We start from the raw sequence: 18,729 nt of genomic DNA, 5'->3' as shown, positions 1-18,729 counted from the left end.
CCCAAGAAAACTGATTTATTCCTCTAGTAATTAAAGAACTGATGAGAAACAGACCTGTCCTCTTTTCCCCATCAATTCACTTTCTTTAAAAGCTTTTGAAGAAAGATTTTGTTTAAAGTTTTCCTAAACCAAATATAGCATAAGCAATCTTACCACTTGTCCACATACTCAGTAACTCCTTCAAGAATTCCCATTTTTTCACAGGATCTGATTTCCTGCTAACAAAAGCTGACTCTTCCCCAGATATGCTCATATGTCCACCAGGTCCTCCCTCTTTAGTGCTGTTTCTACCATTTAGCAGAACTCAAAATCAGACTTGCTGATCCTCAGGAAGCTCTTAAGACCTGTCATCATGTCTGCTGCCTCCCACTTCCTCTAGCATTAAGGCAGCTTTAAGCAACATATTACACAGCACAGCTCTGTCATGTTCCTGTAGAAATCTTCAGTGTCACTGTAAATTCCAGCAAACTGTTACTGCCCATTTTATCAGTCAGTTTTAACACCTCTGCGGACAGTATTTCAGCATGAGATGTCCTCTAGCTCAGCTTCCCTAAAGAGAAATCTTAAAAAGCTTAAAAAGCCCCTCTTCGTTCCATTACAGCAGACACAGGTCACTAAGTGGCCTGTACGCCATATGCTCTCCTGCAGTGTTTTCACCTGTGCTGCATCTGAAAGCAATTTATTTGTTCTTATGGTTTTCATAAGACTCTCCTCAAAATACTTTTAATTTTCTGGAGTGTTTTACATTCAACTTGCCGGCAGTTAAGTCCATGCCTACTTTACCTCATTTGAATACAGGTTCATCCTTTTGAAGGATGTCTCTTCTACATTGTCTTCTTCATTCATTTAAAGTCTTTCCTGTGCATTTCTCTGAGCTTTAACATAGCATTCTCAAAAGATAACCATGTTCCATGTTCTCATTTTATTGTTTTTAAGCAAAATTCCTCAATGTTGTCATTAATATCCTTGATATTAAACACTACCGTAACAGACTGATTTTTCTTAACTGGTCTGGCAAAGATATTAAATATAAGTATACATATATTTTGATCACAGTCACATTGTACAGTTTCAAAAGCCTCTCCTAAGCACACCTGAAGACCAAATGAAAAGCTGCTTCTCCTAAATGCTCCCTGCATAGCTGCTTCATGAAACAGCAAATTCTGAAGCTCAGAGATTAATCTCTTCTTGTTTCAAAGCAGCAAGTGCCTTAACCATTTGGGAGTAACCAAAGTTTTCATTATTTCATTGCAACCTGTACCCTTCAATCTTCCCCCCAACCCATCAAGTTCATTGTAACTGCTGCTGTTGGACAAGCTTAACTCTACTTTTCCTATTTAGATATGGAATTTCAGTCACTAGAGATCCCACCTTTGCTGCTAGCACGTTTCTTTCCATCAAGATTCTCAGTTCTTGACTGTCTCAAGAGCTTCATTCGAAATAAATAAATAAATGGGAGTTTAAGAATTTCCCGTTTCCTTTCTGTCTTCCTAGGATTCCTAAGACTCAAAGAAAAGGAATCCTGTACTGAATATATATTTGGCCTGTCTAAATCTGATTGGTTTTTCATGTTATTCTCCGGTTTGGAAGCAAGTGTTGATTTCAAAAGGGAGGAAAAGGTACCAAAGAGTTTTGTTATTACTTTACCACTAGTCCTGAATAAAGCATGTATTAGACAGGTTTTGTAATGGGATGGTTAGGAAAGCACTATTGATGTGCTCAAAGCATTTCTTCAGTGGGGTAATTTTTAAAAAGACAAAGGAATGGACAGATTGCAGAAAAGGTCACTTTGTTTCTGACAAAGCTGAATCCACCTCTTCCTCAGGTACTTACAGTTCATTGCTGATAATACTGCTTCTGCAGAACAAGGGAAACACTGCTTTGTGGTATATGAACAACAATCATCCCAAGTGATTAAACAGCAAGTGGTTTCCATTAATTCCTCAAGCAGAGGCTTGGGAATGCCAAAGGAAAAAGCCAGAGACAGAGAGATTTATTAAAAAAAAAGAGGCATAGGAAGAAAGAACCAAGGGCCCCTCCTCACTCTCAACAGGGAGGAATCAAAACTTATCAAGCTCGTTTATTCTTGAAGCACACGGCAGCAATCTGGGGGCTTTAATTACAAAATGAACCACGTGATGCTGACCATGCACCCAAGTCAACTGACACCTGTATGAATAATTAACCATCTCCCAGTGAGCCAGTAATCCCTTAAACCATTTAACACTAGGTCCAGTCCTACAGACTGGATTTTCAGAAAGAAGGCTGAAGGTCTTGCAGGATTTCACATGTGATTTTGCCAGCTCCCTTGTAAGTCTGTGAACTGACAAAAACCCAATAATTTCTTCTCACTGTTATTGCTCGAAAGTTTTTGTACCATAGGTTGCTCTTAACCATCTCCCTAGGTACAGCACTTTCCATGAGAAAGGAACTATTAGCCCAATAAGGAAATACCAGCAACAACAGAAACCAGAACATTAATACATTACTTTTGTTAAGAAATAAACTTCATTACATTTTAACGGCTATTAACAGTTAGCATTTTGACTGTTATCAGACTGGCAGCTCCAGAGCGGACATTTCCTGCATATTTCACAACAGTCACTTGCAACACTTGTCCCACATGAGCTTGTACCAACATTGCTAGTCAGCATTTATCTGCCAGGTACTGAAGTCTTGCCAGCGCTTCATTACACAAAGAAGACTACAGAAGCCTGCACACAGTAAGGTGTAGATGGAAATGCTTGCCAACACCTGATTCAAATGAAATATTCTAGTGACTGAAGTTCTTACACCCACCACTGAAACATCCTGATCTGCTAATCAGATGTTTTACGTAGTTCTGGTATTCCATTCCTAAATGAAAATTAAATTCCTAATTATTTTACTGGTCTCAGAATAGATACATCTTCAAAACATCTAAATTGAGGAACACAGGGAACTCAGATGAAGGTTGTGTAGTGGCTTTACATTCTGCATACCAATCATACTGACAACATGATTACCTTTTAAGCAGCACAAGTCGAAAACCAAAGTGTGCAGCAAAGAAGAAATACATTTAAACAGTTAAAATGACAAAGAAAATTGAATTATATGTCTACTGCTTACTGTACAGTACTGGACAAACTGCAATATCTGCGCTACCTCCTCACCCCTGTAAATGCAAAGCAAATGCATAACTCTCAAACACAAACAGACTTACAGAAACTGACATATTTAAATAAAACCGTAGCTTCTTTGTCCTCTGCACAATATAAGCACAAGGTTTCTACTGTATAGCTAAAGCTTGTGGGTGCAGCACAGCAGAACTCACAGCAACAAATTTTCTCTATCAAGATGTACCAAGTGCTGTTATTATCAAGAAGCTTCGCAGTGGCCCAACCCTGGTGACAGACACCAGCATGTGTGAACACTCCTCAGCCTTGTAAATTTTTGCCAGTCCTCCTTTAGAGTGGGACAAATGAGTTTTTTAAATGGAGCTTGATACATATTTTGAAAGGAATTACATGAAGCAGTTATTTATGATAAGATTGGCGATTTCAGTCCGGGCAAACATCTTCAGCATCTTCTTCACCTGTTTGTGCAGCAAGAACAAAAGTAGAACAAGATTTCTGTTAAAAGGCTGGGCAGCAATTCAACCAGCAATATTATTCTAATAAGCTTTAAAGGAAAGGTGTTGAAATAAAAGGGTTTGTGAATGCTAATAGACAGAGACAGCCAATTTTGTTGATGCTGCACAGACTAACTGTAAGGTTGTCAGGCAAAAAATTCCCTTTATTCCAGTGATTAACCAAGAGGTTGAAGTGGACAAAAGGAGAGCCAAGCCTAATAGAATAGAAAAGTTCATCCTGTTAAGAATTTCAAATTGCATCCTTGGGTGGGGACAGGATTTATTACGTGACCATGACCGCCTTTGTAAAATCTAGTGCTTCAATCATTGACATAACAGTAGTGACTGCACCGGCAAGTATTTGTCCTCTGTATACATGCCTCAAACACCATGTTCTTTTCAGCTTATTTAACTATGATTCAAGGTTTTGGCCACCAGAGAGAAAGCTTATTCAGAGACAGTATAACAGCTTCCCTAATGGAGATGACCCTCTGTGTAAGGAAGAGCACTGAGAGAAACTCAACCCATTTTCAAGGGAAGACTGGTAACTATAAAAAGAGAAAATTAGGAAAGAATTTTAAAAATAGAAATACAATATTCTGAAAATATTCTAACAAATAATTTCAGTTATTTACAATCCTTAAATCCTAAAGTGATTCACAGTCCTTAAGTCAATGACCAAACTGGTATTTTTGCACAGGTGTAGAGGCACTTGACCTACCAGTATGAAAATCACCAACTGACCTATTATGTCTTATCTTTCTTAAAATGATATCATAGTGGTACAGAACATCTGTTCATAGCATGCCTGGATTAGTAAAGTTACAATCACAGGGAATTTGTCTCCCCCTTCCCTTCCTCTCCCCCAGGTTATCCTTTAAAGGCCATTCCCAGCACTGTTTCAGAGAAGAAAGAATTGAGGTTTGAGCTTGACAAGCTGTGTACAAACCAGTACTGTCATCATGTGCACAGAAAAAGTGCACAGCCTTGAGGTTTTCATTTCTGTCAGACTTTGCTCAGAATAAAAGCCTTGCTTAGTTTGTCTCAGATTAACTACAGAGGCTACCACATTTAATTACAGAGTCAATTTTATCCACACCACTAGTGCACAAAATACAAGTTCACAGGCTTATCACAAGGCAATATATTATCTATCAGCAAAATTGGATGAGGAAAATTAAACTCCCCACACCGAATCCCTGCCATAAGAACCAGACAATTCTGCCAGCTGGAATATTTCTTTATCCTGGCAGATTTCACAGAATGCACATACTTGTGTGGGAGCATTACTGGCCAGCAACAATATTTGACTGCTCTAAAGACAGGCAACCTGACATTTCAGTAACTCTCCCTCCACCAACAAAATTCCATCTACTTCATTCATTTCAGATATTCAGTACTAATTCTATGCCACACAGCATCCAGAAAAGTCATTGTTCTACAGCTGTTTACCAAAATCTGGATTTACCAGTCCACTTAATGGTCACATTCAAACTCAATTTCTAGAAGTCTATAGGCTGACCCTTATACCCCTCTCCACCAAAGTAACTCCTACTCTCAAAAATCCCAGTGCATGAATGGGAAAGACAATATATACATGCAAATTACATCTTATGAATTACATACTCAGATGGACCTAGAGAAGAGATTCACTATTCTATATGAAATAGAATGACTATAGAATGACTATGAAAGACTAGAAGAGTGGATATAATTCCTAAGGTTATTATGAAAGTGAAAAATGTATCCATGTTGAAACTGCACAGGGAATTTGACTAAGTACCGTGTGTTTATGTACATATACATCAGTGACAGACTATTACCAAAACCATAAAATGATTTTACCACTGGTAAAACAGTAAAAAAATAGTAATTTTAAGTACTTCACAGTTTTATGGCCTTTGATTATGTCAGTCAATAGCCAAATAAGCACAAAAAGTTTGGTTTAGATTAAGCAGAGGGAATTGGGAATCATAGGGTAATCTGAATGTAAATTTATAGAACAACAAAAATTTAGAGGCATGCAGGAGCTGGCTCACCACTTCCTACAGTAAAAAAAATAAAGTTTACAAGCAATGTAAAGTAGTCTGAGAATCTGATAGATGGAAAGCTGGTGGATAAAGTTTTTTTAAGACCTGAATTTTAGTATTTGTTTCACCATTACTCATCCTTAAACATAAGAGACATTTCCTGGCAGGTCTGGTTACTTCTTAGTATCCAATCACTTAATGCCAAATGTATACCTCCACACATCGCTGCCTTTGGAGAACATGGAGGAGCGGATGACCTCAGGAGCCATCCAGGCATATGTCCCAGCTGCGCTCATTTTGGTAGTTTTATGCCATTCCCTGGCCAAGCCGAAATCCGTGATCTTCAATATCTTGTTGCTCAGATCTCCATTTTCCACCTTTTCGAGTATCAATACTGGAGAAAGGGGGGGGGAGGGGGAATAAAAGGTATGCAGAGTAAAGCTAGTATTTATACAAAAAAGATACTCCTGGAGATCTCCCCAGTTTCAAGATTCTCCCTGACTTTCTGTTATTCAAACATACCACACTGTTAAAAGTTATTTTAAGCTGATCCCTCTATCTGACAAGTGATCTGTTGTCTAGCAAATAACTTCATATTTAACCAAAATACCAAGCCCCAGAGAACAAACAGATAACAACATGATAATTTTATATAGTGCCTAGTGTCATTCTGCACAATAATTCTCTGCTAAGAGGAAGTGAACCACTGTAACTTCTAGAAATCCAGATAAGGGAAAATATTTCCTAATTAATCCTCTCTCAGCAAGCCAGTAATAGCATCTTTTTCTTGAACTGCTTAGAGGACTTTATTTTTTTAAATCCACATACACACACAGGCTGGAAATACTCTTCATGTAAATGTGTCAGTAGTGGAAGCTCTATGTACACAGTTGTTTGGGGTTTTTTTTAAGTCACAATTAGACGAATTAATGTTTATGACCTGCAATAACATGCCCGGTTCAAGACTTCATATACACCACCATGTTATAGACTCCCCCCCAGCAATATGAAACTATTAATTAAGCTGCCGTGTTTCAATGGCAAAGGAGTCTATTCCCAAGAACTTTAAAAAAATCTTAAGGAGGCAGAACTCAGGAATACTTTGGTATACATACTCTTCGTTAGCCAGAAAGCTGTACTGTCATCCCACTGCGAAATGAGTGTAAACCAGAGGCCAGAAGTATCCACTCGGCTTTAGCAGCACCTCATTATTCTCTTTATCTTAACCTAAAGTGACCACAAAAGGTGTGCCAGCAATGCAACATCAAGCAGCAGAATATAATAGGCCACTATTAAACTTCCATAAGTAACACAGCCATGGAATGATTTTCAGCTACTTGTAAAGAACCACAAAGAAAAGAATATTTGTATTGCCATGAGTACAATGACTTCACAGTGAAAGGCATCAAACCACTAATACACCGTCATTATGCAGTTACTCAGTTTTTCATTTTAGCAGACAAAGGTTCTTAGAAAACAAGAGTGGATTTTCCCCTTTCTATGTATATGTGCACGAGCTGAATAAATAAATTAGTAACAATAAGAAAACCCCAAACAAACGAAGCAGCCTACAACCAACCAACCATGGATCATAACAAAACCTATAAAAGACAAAAACATTGCAAAAATTACAGTACATATAAAAATCATCTCCATGACTATTTTTAGCAGTCCATGAAAAGACTCAAGTATCAGTCTGCAGCTAACACAGCTTTTGAGGGGAAAGGGGGAAGGGAGGAGAATAATCTTATATCCATTCTCATATTTTCCTCCAACAATCAAAATGGGATATCCCATGAAATAGAACCCAAAATGTTATTTGAACCCTTCTGCACAGTAATTTATACACATCTAAATGTTAAATACTGCATTTACTTTCATTAATCTTAGAGTCTGTTCTCTGAAAAAAAAAAAAAAAATTAAAAAAAATAATAATCAGCTGCTCTTTCTACAAGGTTTCAGAATTCACAAAATACTACTTCAAGACTTTCGTGGGCCAGCTCAAATTGTGAATGAACTGGACTCACGATTAAGCTCTTGGTTCTTGCTTCTATTACAAAATTCCTTTCTAACATTACTGAATGCTCCATTTCCCTAATTGCAGAAGGAGGAGGAGTTCGAGGCCTATAATTACTACTCTTCTCATTTATGCAAAAGTATATGTATTTTTAGTGCCACACTTCAGTGCAGAACAGAACCATCACAAGAAACAGGAACAGAAGGCTTCCTTTGTGCATCTTCTTCTAGCAAGCCTTTTTTCTTTCTTTCTAGTAGATGAAGGACTGCCAAGAGAAATTGCTAACAAGTCACTCACTAACTGCAAGTGTAAAAACCTTCTTGGAATACACATACCAAGTTTCTTCTTCTAGCATGTATGCACTCTGCCTACAGAGTTGGCAGAATAATAAAATCTAATTTAAATTTTAATTACAGTAATATATAAATATACCATGAAGCTGTAAAGGCAAAACAAAACTTTGAAATAAACAAGCATGGCTTTAGAGTTTTTTTTTGCTTTCCTCCACAAGCACAATGAGCAACAAACAAATTTGTTCACAAGGTAGATCATATTCTATTTGAATGAGCTCAATAACAAGACAGAGCACCAGATATCACAGTTGAATTGTACCTACCTTTCTGGCAAGAGGTTATTTAAATCTAATTACCTCGATTTGTATTAGCTTCTAACAAAATAATTAGTACTTACACAGATCTTTTGTATCCATGGACTTGTTCTTTTGTCAGATGCACACTAAGTAAGATAAATTACCATGACAAAAGACCACAAGGAAGGACAATGAAAGAGCTGGAGTTTTTGCAAGTCCTTGATTCCTTAGTTACATCCTTGGCACCCCTCCTGTTTCCTTGTAAAAACTGCTTGGGATAACAATCCTGCAATCCAAAATTGTAAACCTTAATTTTAAGAATCATATATCTTTCCAGCATCTGTTTCAGTTCTTATCGTGGTCAATATCAACAGGCTTACTCGTAACTGCTAGGAATCTCCCTAGCCCATTTGTCAGATTTTCAAACCAAAAACCTTGATTCTCCCTCTTGTGTTTGTTCAGATTCAATGAATAATCTTATAAACAGGTGAAATATTAATTTCTTTCAGTTTCTTCCTTAAAAATCTCTTCCACGGAGAACACGAGCCAAGTTGCTAGGACACTGCAAATGCATTTCATTCATGCTAATCAACATGGTTCCATTTGCTTGTGAGCTTTATTTACAACCAGTTATTACCTCTTGTTTAATACTTTGAGTGCAAGTTCTCTTCTGCAACTCATTAGTCTACCACAATAAGCAACATACTTCCTACACTTAGATTTAAAATTCCCCTCCATCTCTGAACAGATCTGATCACTTACGACAGAGCTAACAGCAGCCAGGTGATCAGCCTAACAAGAATTCAGACACAAATACAGAGCAACTACATCAAAAAACACAGCTAATCTAACCAAGGCAGTAAATATTCTTATTCTGGTGTGTTGATTTAAAATTTCTGCATGAGATAAAAAGGTTTTTCAAAAGGTAGAAAATTGAATTGAAAATATTCCACATTCCCAGCCTTAAAAAAGATGAATTGTTTAACAGCAAAGATACTGGGCCTAGTTTTCAGGCAACTAGGGAAGAACAAGAGTCAAGTCAGCAGAAACACGCAGAATGTGCGTCAGCTTGTCAGCTGGTGGATCCCATTGCCCTGTTCCAGCATGGCCCATGCAAGTGATCTTTTCCTGTGTGCATGCAGAGCCAAGTTGTAGATGAAGGTATGCTATGTACTACTGCTCCTAACAACTGAAAAGCATCTTTTCCCACTGTAACAGAGGCTAAAAGCTCATCTTAAGTAGTATGGGTAAGAGCCAACTGGCAGTGTAGAAAAGGGACTGGTGAAGCAAGCCAGGTATTACAAATACATTCAAAAGGGGAATTAAAAGCACGTTATAACAGCTTTGAGGACCCAACTGCTACAGCGAAACAACTTAATACAGCAAATCACCAATACCGTGTTCTTTACACACTTCAAGTGCAAAGCAAAGCACAGTGTCTTAAACTAGCATGAAAAATTGTTAGCATCTTTAGATGAAGGGTTATCCTCAACACCTGTGCTTATAGAAGCAATAATCCATAAATGCTCACATACATTTTTATATATTCCTGACAGATTTTTAACTTCTCCTCTGGAAAATAAGCATTTGACAATGAGAAATTAATGACAGCTCAAACGAATTCTGTCTAGCAAGAGAACTCTTCCATATCTCAAGGTTTCCCAGCTGAGACAACAAGCAATATGACCCAAACAGGCCTTGGTATCACCTAGCAAGACCTTCCCCAGATCAGGCAGTCATCCAGATACAGCTACATGTGATTTAGATGTGTAATTTCAACCACTGAGAATTTACTAGTAATTTTATTACCATAAGTACTCTCAAGAATCATTACTGATAATGATTTGACCCCACTATGTAATGTCTTGAGAGACAGGCAGACAGCAAGTTTTGAATGACAACAGTCAGTTCAGACATGCTAGGTCTGAGTTTAAGAGAGATACAAAGGTAAAAATTAAACACTGGGCCTCCTCTTATCTAGGTTATGATGAAGACCAGTCTTTCTTCTTTGAAATGGAAATGTCTACTGAGGTTCCCCCCTATTATCTGAAAACATCTTTCCTGCCTTACAAGACGTGTTAAGGATATTTGACAAGGCCTTCTACAGGCAGCTGAGAGCGGCCTCACAGTCACAGGCCGTGGTCATTGTGGGGGATTTTAACTTCCCTGATGTTTGCTGGAAGGACCACTCGGCAACCCAGCCACAGTCCAGGAGGTTCCTCCAGTGTATGGATGATAACTTCCTCCTGCAAGTGGTGGATGAGCCGACCAGGAGAGGAGCGCTGCTGGATCTCATCCTCACTAACAAGGAGGATCTGGTTGAAACAGTAAAGGTTGAGGGCTGCCTTGGTTGCAGCGACCACGAGATGGTGGTGTTCAGGATCTTGTGTGGTAGGACCAGTAGAATAGCAAGTAGAATTGGAACCCTGGACTTTGGCAGGGCAAACTTTGGCCTTTTCAAGCAATTGCTAGGGGAAATCCCATGGGCAAGGCTGTTTGAAGGTAAAGGGGCCCAAGATAGTTGGTTGGCATTCAAGGATTGCTTTTTCCGAGCTCAAGATCGGATCATCCCGACACGTAGGAAGTCAAGGAAGAGGGCCAAGAGACCTGCGTGGCTAAATAGGGAATTGCTGGGTATGCTCAAGTGGAAGAGGAGAGTTTACAGGTCATGGAAGGAGGGGCTGGCCACTTGGGAGGAATATAAGGCTGCTGCTAGAGGATGTAGGAAGGCAGCTAGGAGGACTAAGGCCTCCTTAGAATTAAACCTGGCGAGAAGGGTCAAGGACAGCAAAAAGAGCTTTTTCAAATACACGGCAGACAAAACTAACACCAGAGGCAATGTAGGCCCACTGATGAATGGGATGGGTGCCCTGGTGACAGAAGATACAGAGATGGCAGAGTTACTGAATGCCTTCTTTGTCTCTGTCTACTCTGCTGCAGGCAGTCCTGAAGAGCCCTGTACCCCTGAGACCTTAGATGAAGTCAGGTCAACGGAGCGGTTTGCCTTAGTCGATGAGGATTGGGTTAGAGACCAGTTGAGCAATCTGGACATCCATAAATCCATGGGTCCAGATGGGATGCACCCGCGGGTGCTGAGGGAACTGGCAGAAGTCATTGCTAGACCACTCTCCATCATCTTTACCAAGTCTTGGGAAACGGGAGAGGTGCCTGAGGACTGGAGGAAAGCAAATGTCACTCCAGTCTTCAAAAAGGGCAAGAAGGAGGACCCGGGTAACTATAGACCAGTCAGCCTCACCTCCATCCCTGGGAAAGTGATGGAACACCTTATCCTTGGTGCCATCTTAAGGCATATCAAGGATAAGAGGGTTATGAGGGGCAGTCAACATGGCTTCACCAAGGGGAAATCATGCTTGACCAATCTCTTAGCCTTTTATGCGGAAATAACACGGTGGATGGATGATGGCAGAGTGGTGGATGTGGTCTACCTTGACTTCAGCAAAGCATTTGACACAGTCTCCCACAGCATCCTCACAGCTAAATTGAGGAAGTGTGGACTGGATGATCAGGTAGTGAGGTGGACTGCGAACTGGCTGAAGGAGAGAAGCCAGAGAGTTGTAGTCTATGGGGCAGAGTCTAGTTGGAGGCCTGTAACTAGTGGAGTGCCTCAAGGGTCAGTACTGGGACCGGTATTATTTAATATATTCATCAACGATTTAGATGAGGGAATTGAGTGTACTATCAGCAAGTTTGCTGATGACACTAAGCTTGACACGCCAGAAGGCTGTGCTGCCATCCAGCGAGACCCGGACAGGCTGGAGAGTTGGGCAGGGAATAACTTGATGAAATATAACAAGGGAAAGTGTAGAGTCCTGCATCTGGGCAGGAACAACCCCAGGTTCCAGTATAGGTTGGGGAACAACCTGTTAGAGAGCAGTGTAGGGGAGAGGGACCTGGGGGTCCTAGTGGATGACAGGATGACCATGAGCTAACACTGTGCCCTTGTGGCCAAGAAGGCCAATGGCATCCTGGGGGGTATTAGAAGGGCGGTGGTTAGTAGGTCGAGAGAGGTCCTCCTTCCCCTCTACTCTGCCCTGGTGATACCGCACCTGGAATATTGCGTCCAGTTCTGGGCCCCTCAGTTCAAGAAGGACAGGGAGCTGCTGGAGAGAGTCCAGCGCAGGGCAATGAAGATGATTAAGGGAGTGGAGCATCTCCCTTATGAGGAAAGACTGAGGGAGCTGGGTCTCTATAGTTTAGAGAAGAGGAGACTGAGGGGTGACCTTATTAGTGTATATAAATATATAAAGGGGGAGTGTCACGAGGATGGAGCCAGGCTCTACTCTGTGGCAAACAATGATAGGACAAGGGGTAATGGGTACAAACTGGAACACAAGAGGTTCCACTTAAACTTGAGAAGAAACTTCTTCTCAGTGAGGGTGACAGAACACTGGAACAGGCTGCCCAGGGAGGTTGTGGAGTCTCCTTCCCTGGAGACATTCAAAACCCGCCTGGACACATTCCTGTGTAACATTATCTAGGTGTTCCTGCTCTGGCAGGGGGATTGGACTAGATGATCTTTTGAGGTCCCTTCCAATCTCTAGCATACTGTGAATTACTGTGAATATTTTCATTTCAGACTCCTGTGAGGTTTCCTGAAAAGCACAGAGAAATAAGTGGACACCATATAAACAAAGGGGTGGGTTAGGTAACCAATAGCAATAAATCAATGCTTACTGGTTTAATGACAAGACTAACTAGCAGAATAGTGTAAGGCAGAATTCAAAGATCATTTGACAAGACAGTCTGGTGCAGTCCTTACTGCCTGACTTTACAGCAATTAATCAAACAACCGTGTATTGCTAGAGATGAGCAAACATATTTTCAGTACAGGTTTCCACGTACGTGATGCTTTGGCTTCTGCTGAGGACAAAACAAGTTTCAGTAACAAAGAGGAAAGGCAGCGCAGCATGGGTTCCTTTCATCACTAACTTTACAGCATTTTCAGTCACCTCTGAGTAGTTCAGACCTATAGTTGGCAGTTGGTAGTCCAGTCTCTGAAGATTTAGAATACCCTATGCTTGGGCTGTAGATACTTCACGGACAATTATCATCATGCTCACAGTACTAACTGCAGCACCTAGCCCTGTAAGACCATCCTAGCTACTAAACAGCCTCTCTTACTTGTATACTTTAATTTGTCCTTGTTGCCATGAGTGAAATCAGCAACTGAGATGCATATTATCAGATAATCATCCCTAGTTCACAAGTCCTGGTATTTACCCCCTCCAAATCACAGTATTCTGGAAGAGCAATAAAAATTTCCACAAGAATAGGTCCAGTTACTTAAGATATGGTCTATTTAGTTGTTCTGACTATTGAAGCAATAGTTAAGGGGCCAGAGCTAAAACAGACTCAAAGTTCACAAAAAGCATCTTCAGTACATTCTGCAGCACTGAATGCTGACCATTAACCAGATCTTTCACTGTGTCTAATCCTCTTTAGTTAGTAGGCAACATCAGATGCTGAAACAGAAGTGTCATTAGAGATTTCCCTGATACAACTGGAGTTTCTCATTCCAGTCTCAATTTGCACAAAGGGTAACGGGGAGTTAATTCAGCTAATGCTGGTACCATTAAAAGATGGTTTCTTGGTTGGCAAGGCATGGGGAGAAGAACTGATGATGTACCCAAAATCCTCCTACCCTTGTCTGTGATTTGAGCTAGAAGCTTTTTTATCAGAGTTGGAAGTGGTACAACTTCTTGAAGTTGGGTGAAGCCTGTTTACATTCTTCAGTTTAAGTATCATTCTGTATGTGTACTAATAGCTAGCAGGCTTTTGACAGAATCCAATGTCAGCCTTACTGAAAGTAACCAAGTCTTCAGAAGTACACAGATCCCAGTGGTAACAGATCCCAAAGGAGATTCTCAGTATCATGAGTCACAGCTGCGTATCAGTGACATCAAGAAGAATGGGCCAGGGCCAACTCAGCTGCTTTTGCTGTTTAAAAAAACATTTATGCTGAAAATAGACCCAACAGAAACAGACCCACTGAAGTATGACTGACACAACGGTATCCAACATTCATCTCTTCCACCTGCTAGCCCCCATTCCACATAATTATGCTTTACTAGAAAGACAAAACCCTCTTCTTTAGCATTCAAAGCAATAAAAAAAAAGCAACTTGATTAAGATTTCTAAGAAACCATTATATCTTTCAGCCTTTATGTAGTTGCTGCTACTGGATCTTCAGTTCTCTGTCATTCATCACAAGTCATTATGGAGATAGCTGCTCTGTGGGGCATTAGTGCAGGATTATTTGATAGGACAGAGTTAAGGCTGCTGTTGGTCTAATAAGATGTTAAAGGAAAGTTCCAAAAGTGGGGCTTCATGTTAGAACACTGAACTTCCACTAGGAACTCATGAACCTGCACTGGTGTGTTTAGGACTGGGAATACATGTACCTAGGACTAATCTATGTCCTTTCAGAGGGAGAAATCACTGCAGCAAAAACACCGAAACCTGCAGCTTTAAAATTTTGTTACTGCATGTACCATGAGATCAGATACACAAATCCACAATGCCAAGGTAAAGACATGGGTATAAGGCTGTATATCCTTTGATCTAGTTATACCTACATTTTAATAAATCAGAAGAGGGCCATGTAAACCACATCTAATATATCCATATTGCTCCTGCTTCTTAGTCATTGCAGTAAGAAGCTTAAAACTGCTGCGCGAACTTTGGGGAATATTCTCAACTTTATTATAGTGGTCCAATGCAAATAACTGCACTGTTGATTTTTTTTTTTCCTGATTAACTTATTTGCATTACATGTTCTTTCTTCTTTCCAATTATGGTGGAAGCACTGATGGTCTGGACCTCTTTCCTTCTGCCAGAATATAAAAATTTCTGTCCCTTTCCTTTAATTTTCTTTTTCCCAAACCCATCTATTTTTCTTTCAAACACACTCCTCTACCCTACACAAACAGATAAGCCATCTGCACTCAATCTTTCAATCTAATCACTAAAACAAACATGATAAAGCTTTACTTAGGTTTTAGGTTGATCACTTTATAAAACCTCAGTAATACACCTCCTGTTTTTCACCCAGCACTATACTACCTCCAGAATGCATGAAAAGATAATTTAAAGAAGTAGATTACTTTCACAGGAGGAAAGTTTTCACAAGGGAAATGAAGAAAAAAATTTTTGGCAACTAAATTAACAGCTGCTGTTCCCCTCAAGTTACACCAGCAAAGCCAGAAAACATGCTATAACCTCCTCTCACAAACACAAACTTCGGAAAGGCAGTAACACCATCAGATTATTTTTCTTCTTTCTTTTGGGAGGGTTATTTTAGTTTTCAGCTACACTTTTGGACAGTTAGAACTGTCCAATTCTTGGTCTCTGGTGACCCAAAGTAGTGGGAAAGAGCAAGAAGAGCGGAATAAACACTTTAACCCATGCTGATCCAGTTGCTAGGAACACCAAAGAACTGGTAGAAAATGGCTCCTCATTTCAGCTCATTGTCAAAATTAAGTGACAAGGCAGCAAAATACAGTCATATAATCGCCTTTTCCTGGTTCCTCAGCCTAGAGAAAGGATTAGGTTTATCTGCACAGTGTAATGCTGAACAGAATACTCCTTTACTTGTGCTGAAAACTGACTCATCGCTTCTGAAGCACAACAACATTCAGGGAGGAACTACTACAGTGTGATCACTCACTGCAAAAATAGCCCATTGTTACACACAAAGAGGAAATGGGCTGCTGTCTACCGCACAAAACAGTGTGAACAGCCAGGCATACCAGCTTCAGGTTCTTTAACTACTCTGCTGTTGTATTCCCAATTTATAATAAAGAACTTCCTGAGGCAAAACCTGACACCGACAAAATACCAAGGAAAGCAAGATTACATTACAATACCACACAACAGTTAAGAACCAAAGTTGCCCTTTGCCTCCGTATTTCACGACAACTGCTGTATCAACAACTTCATGCTCCCTTTCCCAGTCCAAAGTGTATGTATTAAGAAGCATGGAAGAAATTGCAAAAAAACCTCCAAGACCTTTTCTTGCATGGTCCAGCTTAGGGTTCACACCAAGTGATGCTACTCAGTAAGCCTGGCACACAAGAACAGAAATCTATTAGCAAATGAACATTGAGCCTGATAAAAACAGTTACAATAATTAAGTGAAGGGAGAATTAAGTAAGAGAGGGACTAAGTGCAATATGAACTGAAAGCATACAGAAAGAAATACGGAAGGGAGCAGGCTGGAAGACAAGGTTCCCTACTGTAGGGTTAAAAAACCTGGATTTGTTGCCTATGGTACGACAGGATATAACTCTAACTTAATGGATGGTCGTCGGCTTCACATTTAACTTCCATATAACTTTCCCAAAACTGAGACAGTACAGTCATATTTTAGTGCCAGAATACCTGCAATTTTTTTTTTTTATTTAAACACCACAGTCCTAGGCAGACCATGAAACAGCAGGGTTACCACCTAGTCATAAAGCAACATTAACTCATGGGTTCTATTGTTGTATTTTGAAGCTTTATCCATTCTTCACTGAGCCTACCATTAACAGTGTTTTTAGCATGCTAGGGTAGACAGCGGTGCTTTGAAACAGTTGGAAGAACAATCTGAAGAAAATATCATAGCCTTGTTTCCCAGAAATGTAAGAAAATCTGATTATGAAGGTACTTCAAGTTAGCCTTAGCTTAAAGGAAGCTCCTGAACCTAGAGACACCAGGGGTGGTGGAAGTCCCAGGTGAAGCCCTAACTGCAAGCTACCAAAAAGACACAGCAACTTAGAATAATAGAATCATCAGTGTTGGAAAGGACCTTAAGATCATCAAGTTCCAACCCCCCTGCCATGGGCAGTCACATCTCCCACTAAACCATGCCACCCAAGGCTCTGGCCAACCTGGCCTTGAACACTGCCAGGGATGGAGCATTCACAACCTCCCTGGGCAACCTATTCCAGTGCCTCACCACCCTCACAGCAAAGAACTTCTTCCTTATATTCAATCTAAACTTCCCCTGTTTAAGTTTGAACCCGTTACCCCTTGTCCTGTCACTACAGTCTCTAATGAAAAGTCCCTCCCCAGCATCCCTAAAGGCCCCCTTCAGATACTGGAAGGCTGCTATGAGGTCTCCACGCAGCCTTCTCTTCTCCAGGCTGAACAGCCCCAACTTCCTCAGCCTGTCTTCATACAGGAGGTGCTCCAGTCCCCTGATCATCCTCGTGGCCCTCCTCTGGACTTGTTCCAACAATTCCATGTCCTTTTTATGTTGAGGACACCAGAACTGCACATAATACTCCAGGTGAGGTCTCACAAGAGCAGAGTAGAGGGGCAGGATCACCTCCTTCGACCTGCTGGTCACACTCCTTTTGATGCAGCCCAGGACATGGTTGGCTTTCTGGGCTGCAAGCGCACACTGAAGCCGGCTCATGTTCATTTTCTCATCAACCAACACCCCCAAGTCCTTGTCCTCAGGGCTGCTCTGAATCTCTTCTCTGCCCAACCTGTAGCTGTGCCTGGCATTGCTCCGACTCAGGTGTAGGAGCTTGCACTTGACATGGTTAAACTTCATAGGGTTGGCATCAGCCCACCTCACAAGTGTGTCAAGGTCCCTCTGGATGGCATTCCTTCCCTCCAGGGTACCAACTGAACCACACAGCTTGGTGTCATCGGCAAACTTGCTGAGGGCGCACTCAATCCCACTGTCCATGTCAGTGACGAAGATGTTAAACAAGACCGGTCCCAACATCAATCCCTGAGGGACACCACTCGTTACTGGTCGCCAGCTGGACACTGAGTCATTGACTACCACCTCTTTGCGTGCGGCCATCCAGCCAGTTCTTTATCCACCAAGTGGTCCATCCATCAAATTGATGTCTCTCCAATTTAGAGAAAAGGATGTCATATGGGACAGTGTTGAATGCTTTGCACAAGTCCAGGTAGATGACATCAACTGCTCTGCCCCTATGAATCAGTTCTGTAGCCCCACCAGAGAAGGCCACCAAATTGGTCAGACAGGACTTGATGATGTAGAGTTGAGAAGACCTGAAAAACCCAAAAGGTAGTGGAAATACCTGAATATCTGTGTCAGTGCACTTCAGTAGTTCTGTTCAGTCTTCACCAAAGTTAGCACTGCTGTGGGCTGAATGCTTTGCCTTCCAAGTTTCCAGGAATGAGTAAAGTAGTCACATCAAGACATGAGAAAAAACTCCAGTAAGAGGATTTAGCCCACAACTACATCCCACTCACACCCATTCCCAAGAGCCCTTACTCATTGTTTCGTGCTGTATTCTGTTTCCTCAGAGCCACATCAGCTGGTTACAGTCCAAGACAGAGCTTGGACTCTCTCCTGGTTAGTCCAAGAGCTAAATGGCAGCAATGGTGATGGGTGGGTAAGAGTGACAGGAGGAAGGACTACAAATTGGATAAATGTCAACTTTACTATTTTACTTGGCATGGAAATATTTAATTCTAATACCATGCATTTCTGCTG

General features: G+C 40.9%; 1 protein-coding gene across 1 annotated transcript in view; it reads right to left on the bottom strand.

Annotated features, from left to right (window-relative positions):
* MAP3K9 (mitogen-activated protein kinase kinase kinase 9) overlaps window positions 1–18,729 on the bottom strand; it is a 57,717-nt gene that overhangs the window by 18,647 nt on the left and 20,341 nt on the right. Inside the window, exon 3 of the mRNA XM_062630858.1 lies at window positions 5,854–6,034. Coding sequence (XP_062486842.1) covers window positions 5,854–6,034 — 181 coding nt within the window. The remainder of the gene's footprint in view (window positions 1–5,853; window positions 6,035–18,729) is intronic.

Source organism: Pezoporus occidentalis, unplaced genomic scaffold (genome assembly GCF_034315485.1).
Source record: "Pezoporus occidentalis ecotype Australia unplaced genomic scaffold, CSIRO_AGI_Poc_V1 ctg36, whole genome shotgun sequence".
NCBI classification, from domain to species: domain Eukaryota; kingdom Metazoa; phylum Chordata; class Aves; order Psittaciformes; family Psittacidae; genus Pezoporus; species Pezoporus occidentalis.
Note: the sequence above shows the minus strand (reverse complement) of the source record. Positions and strands in the feature narration are given on the sequence as shown.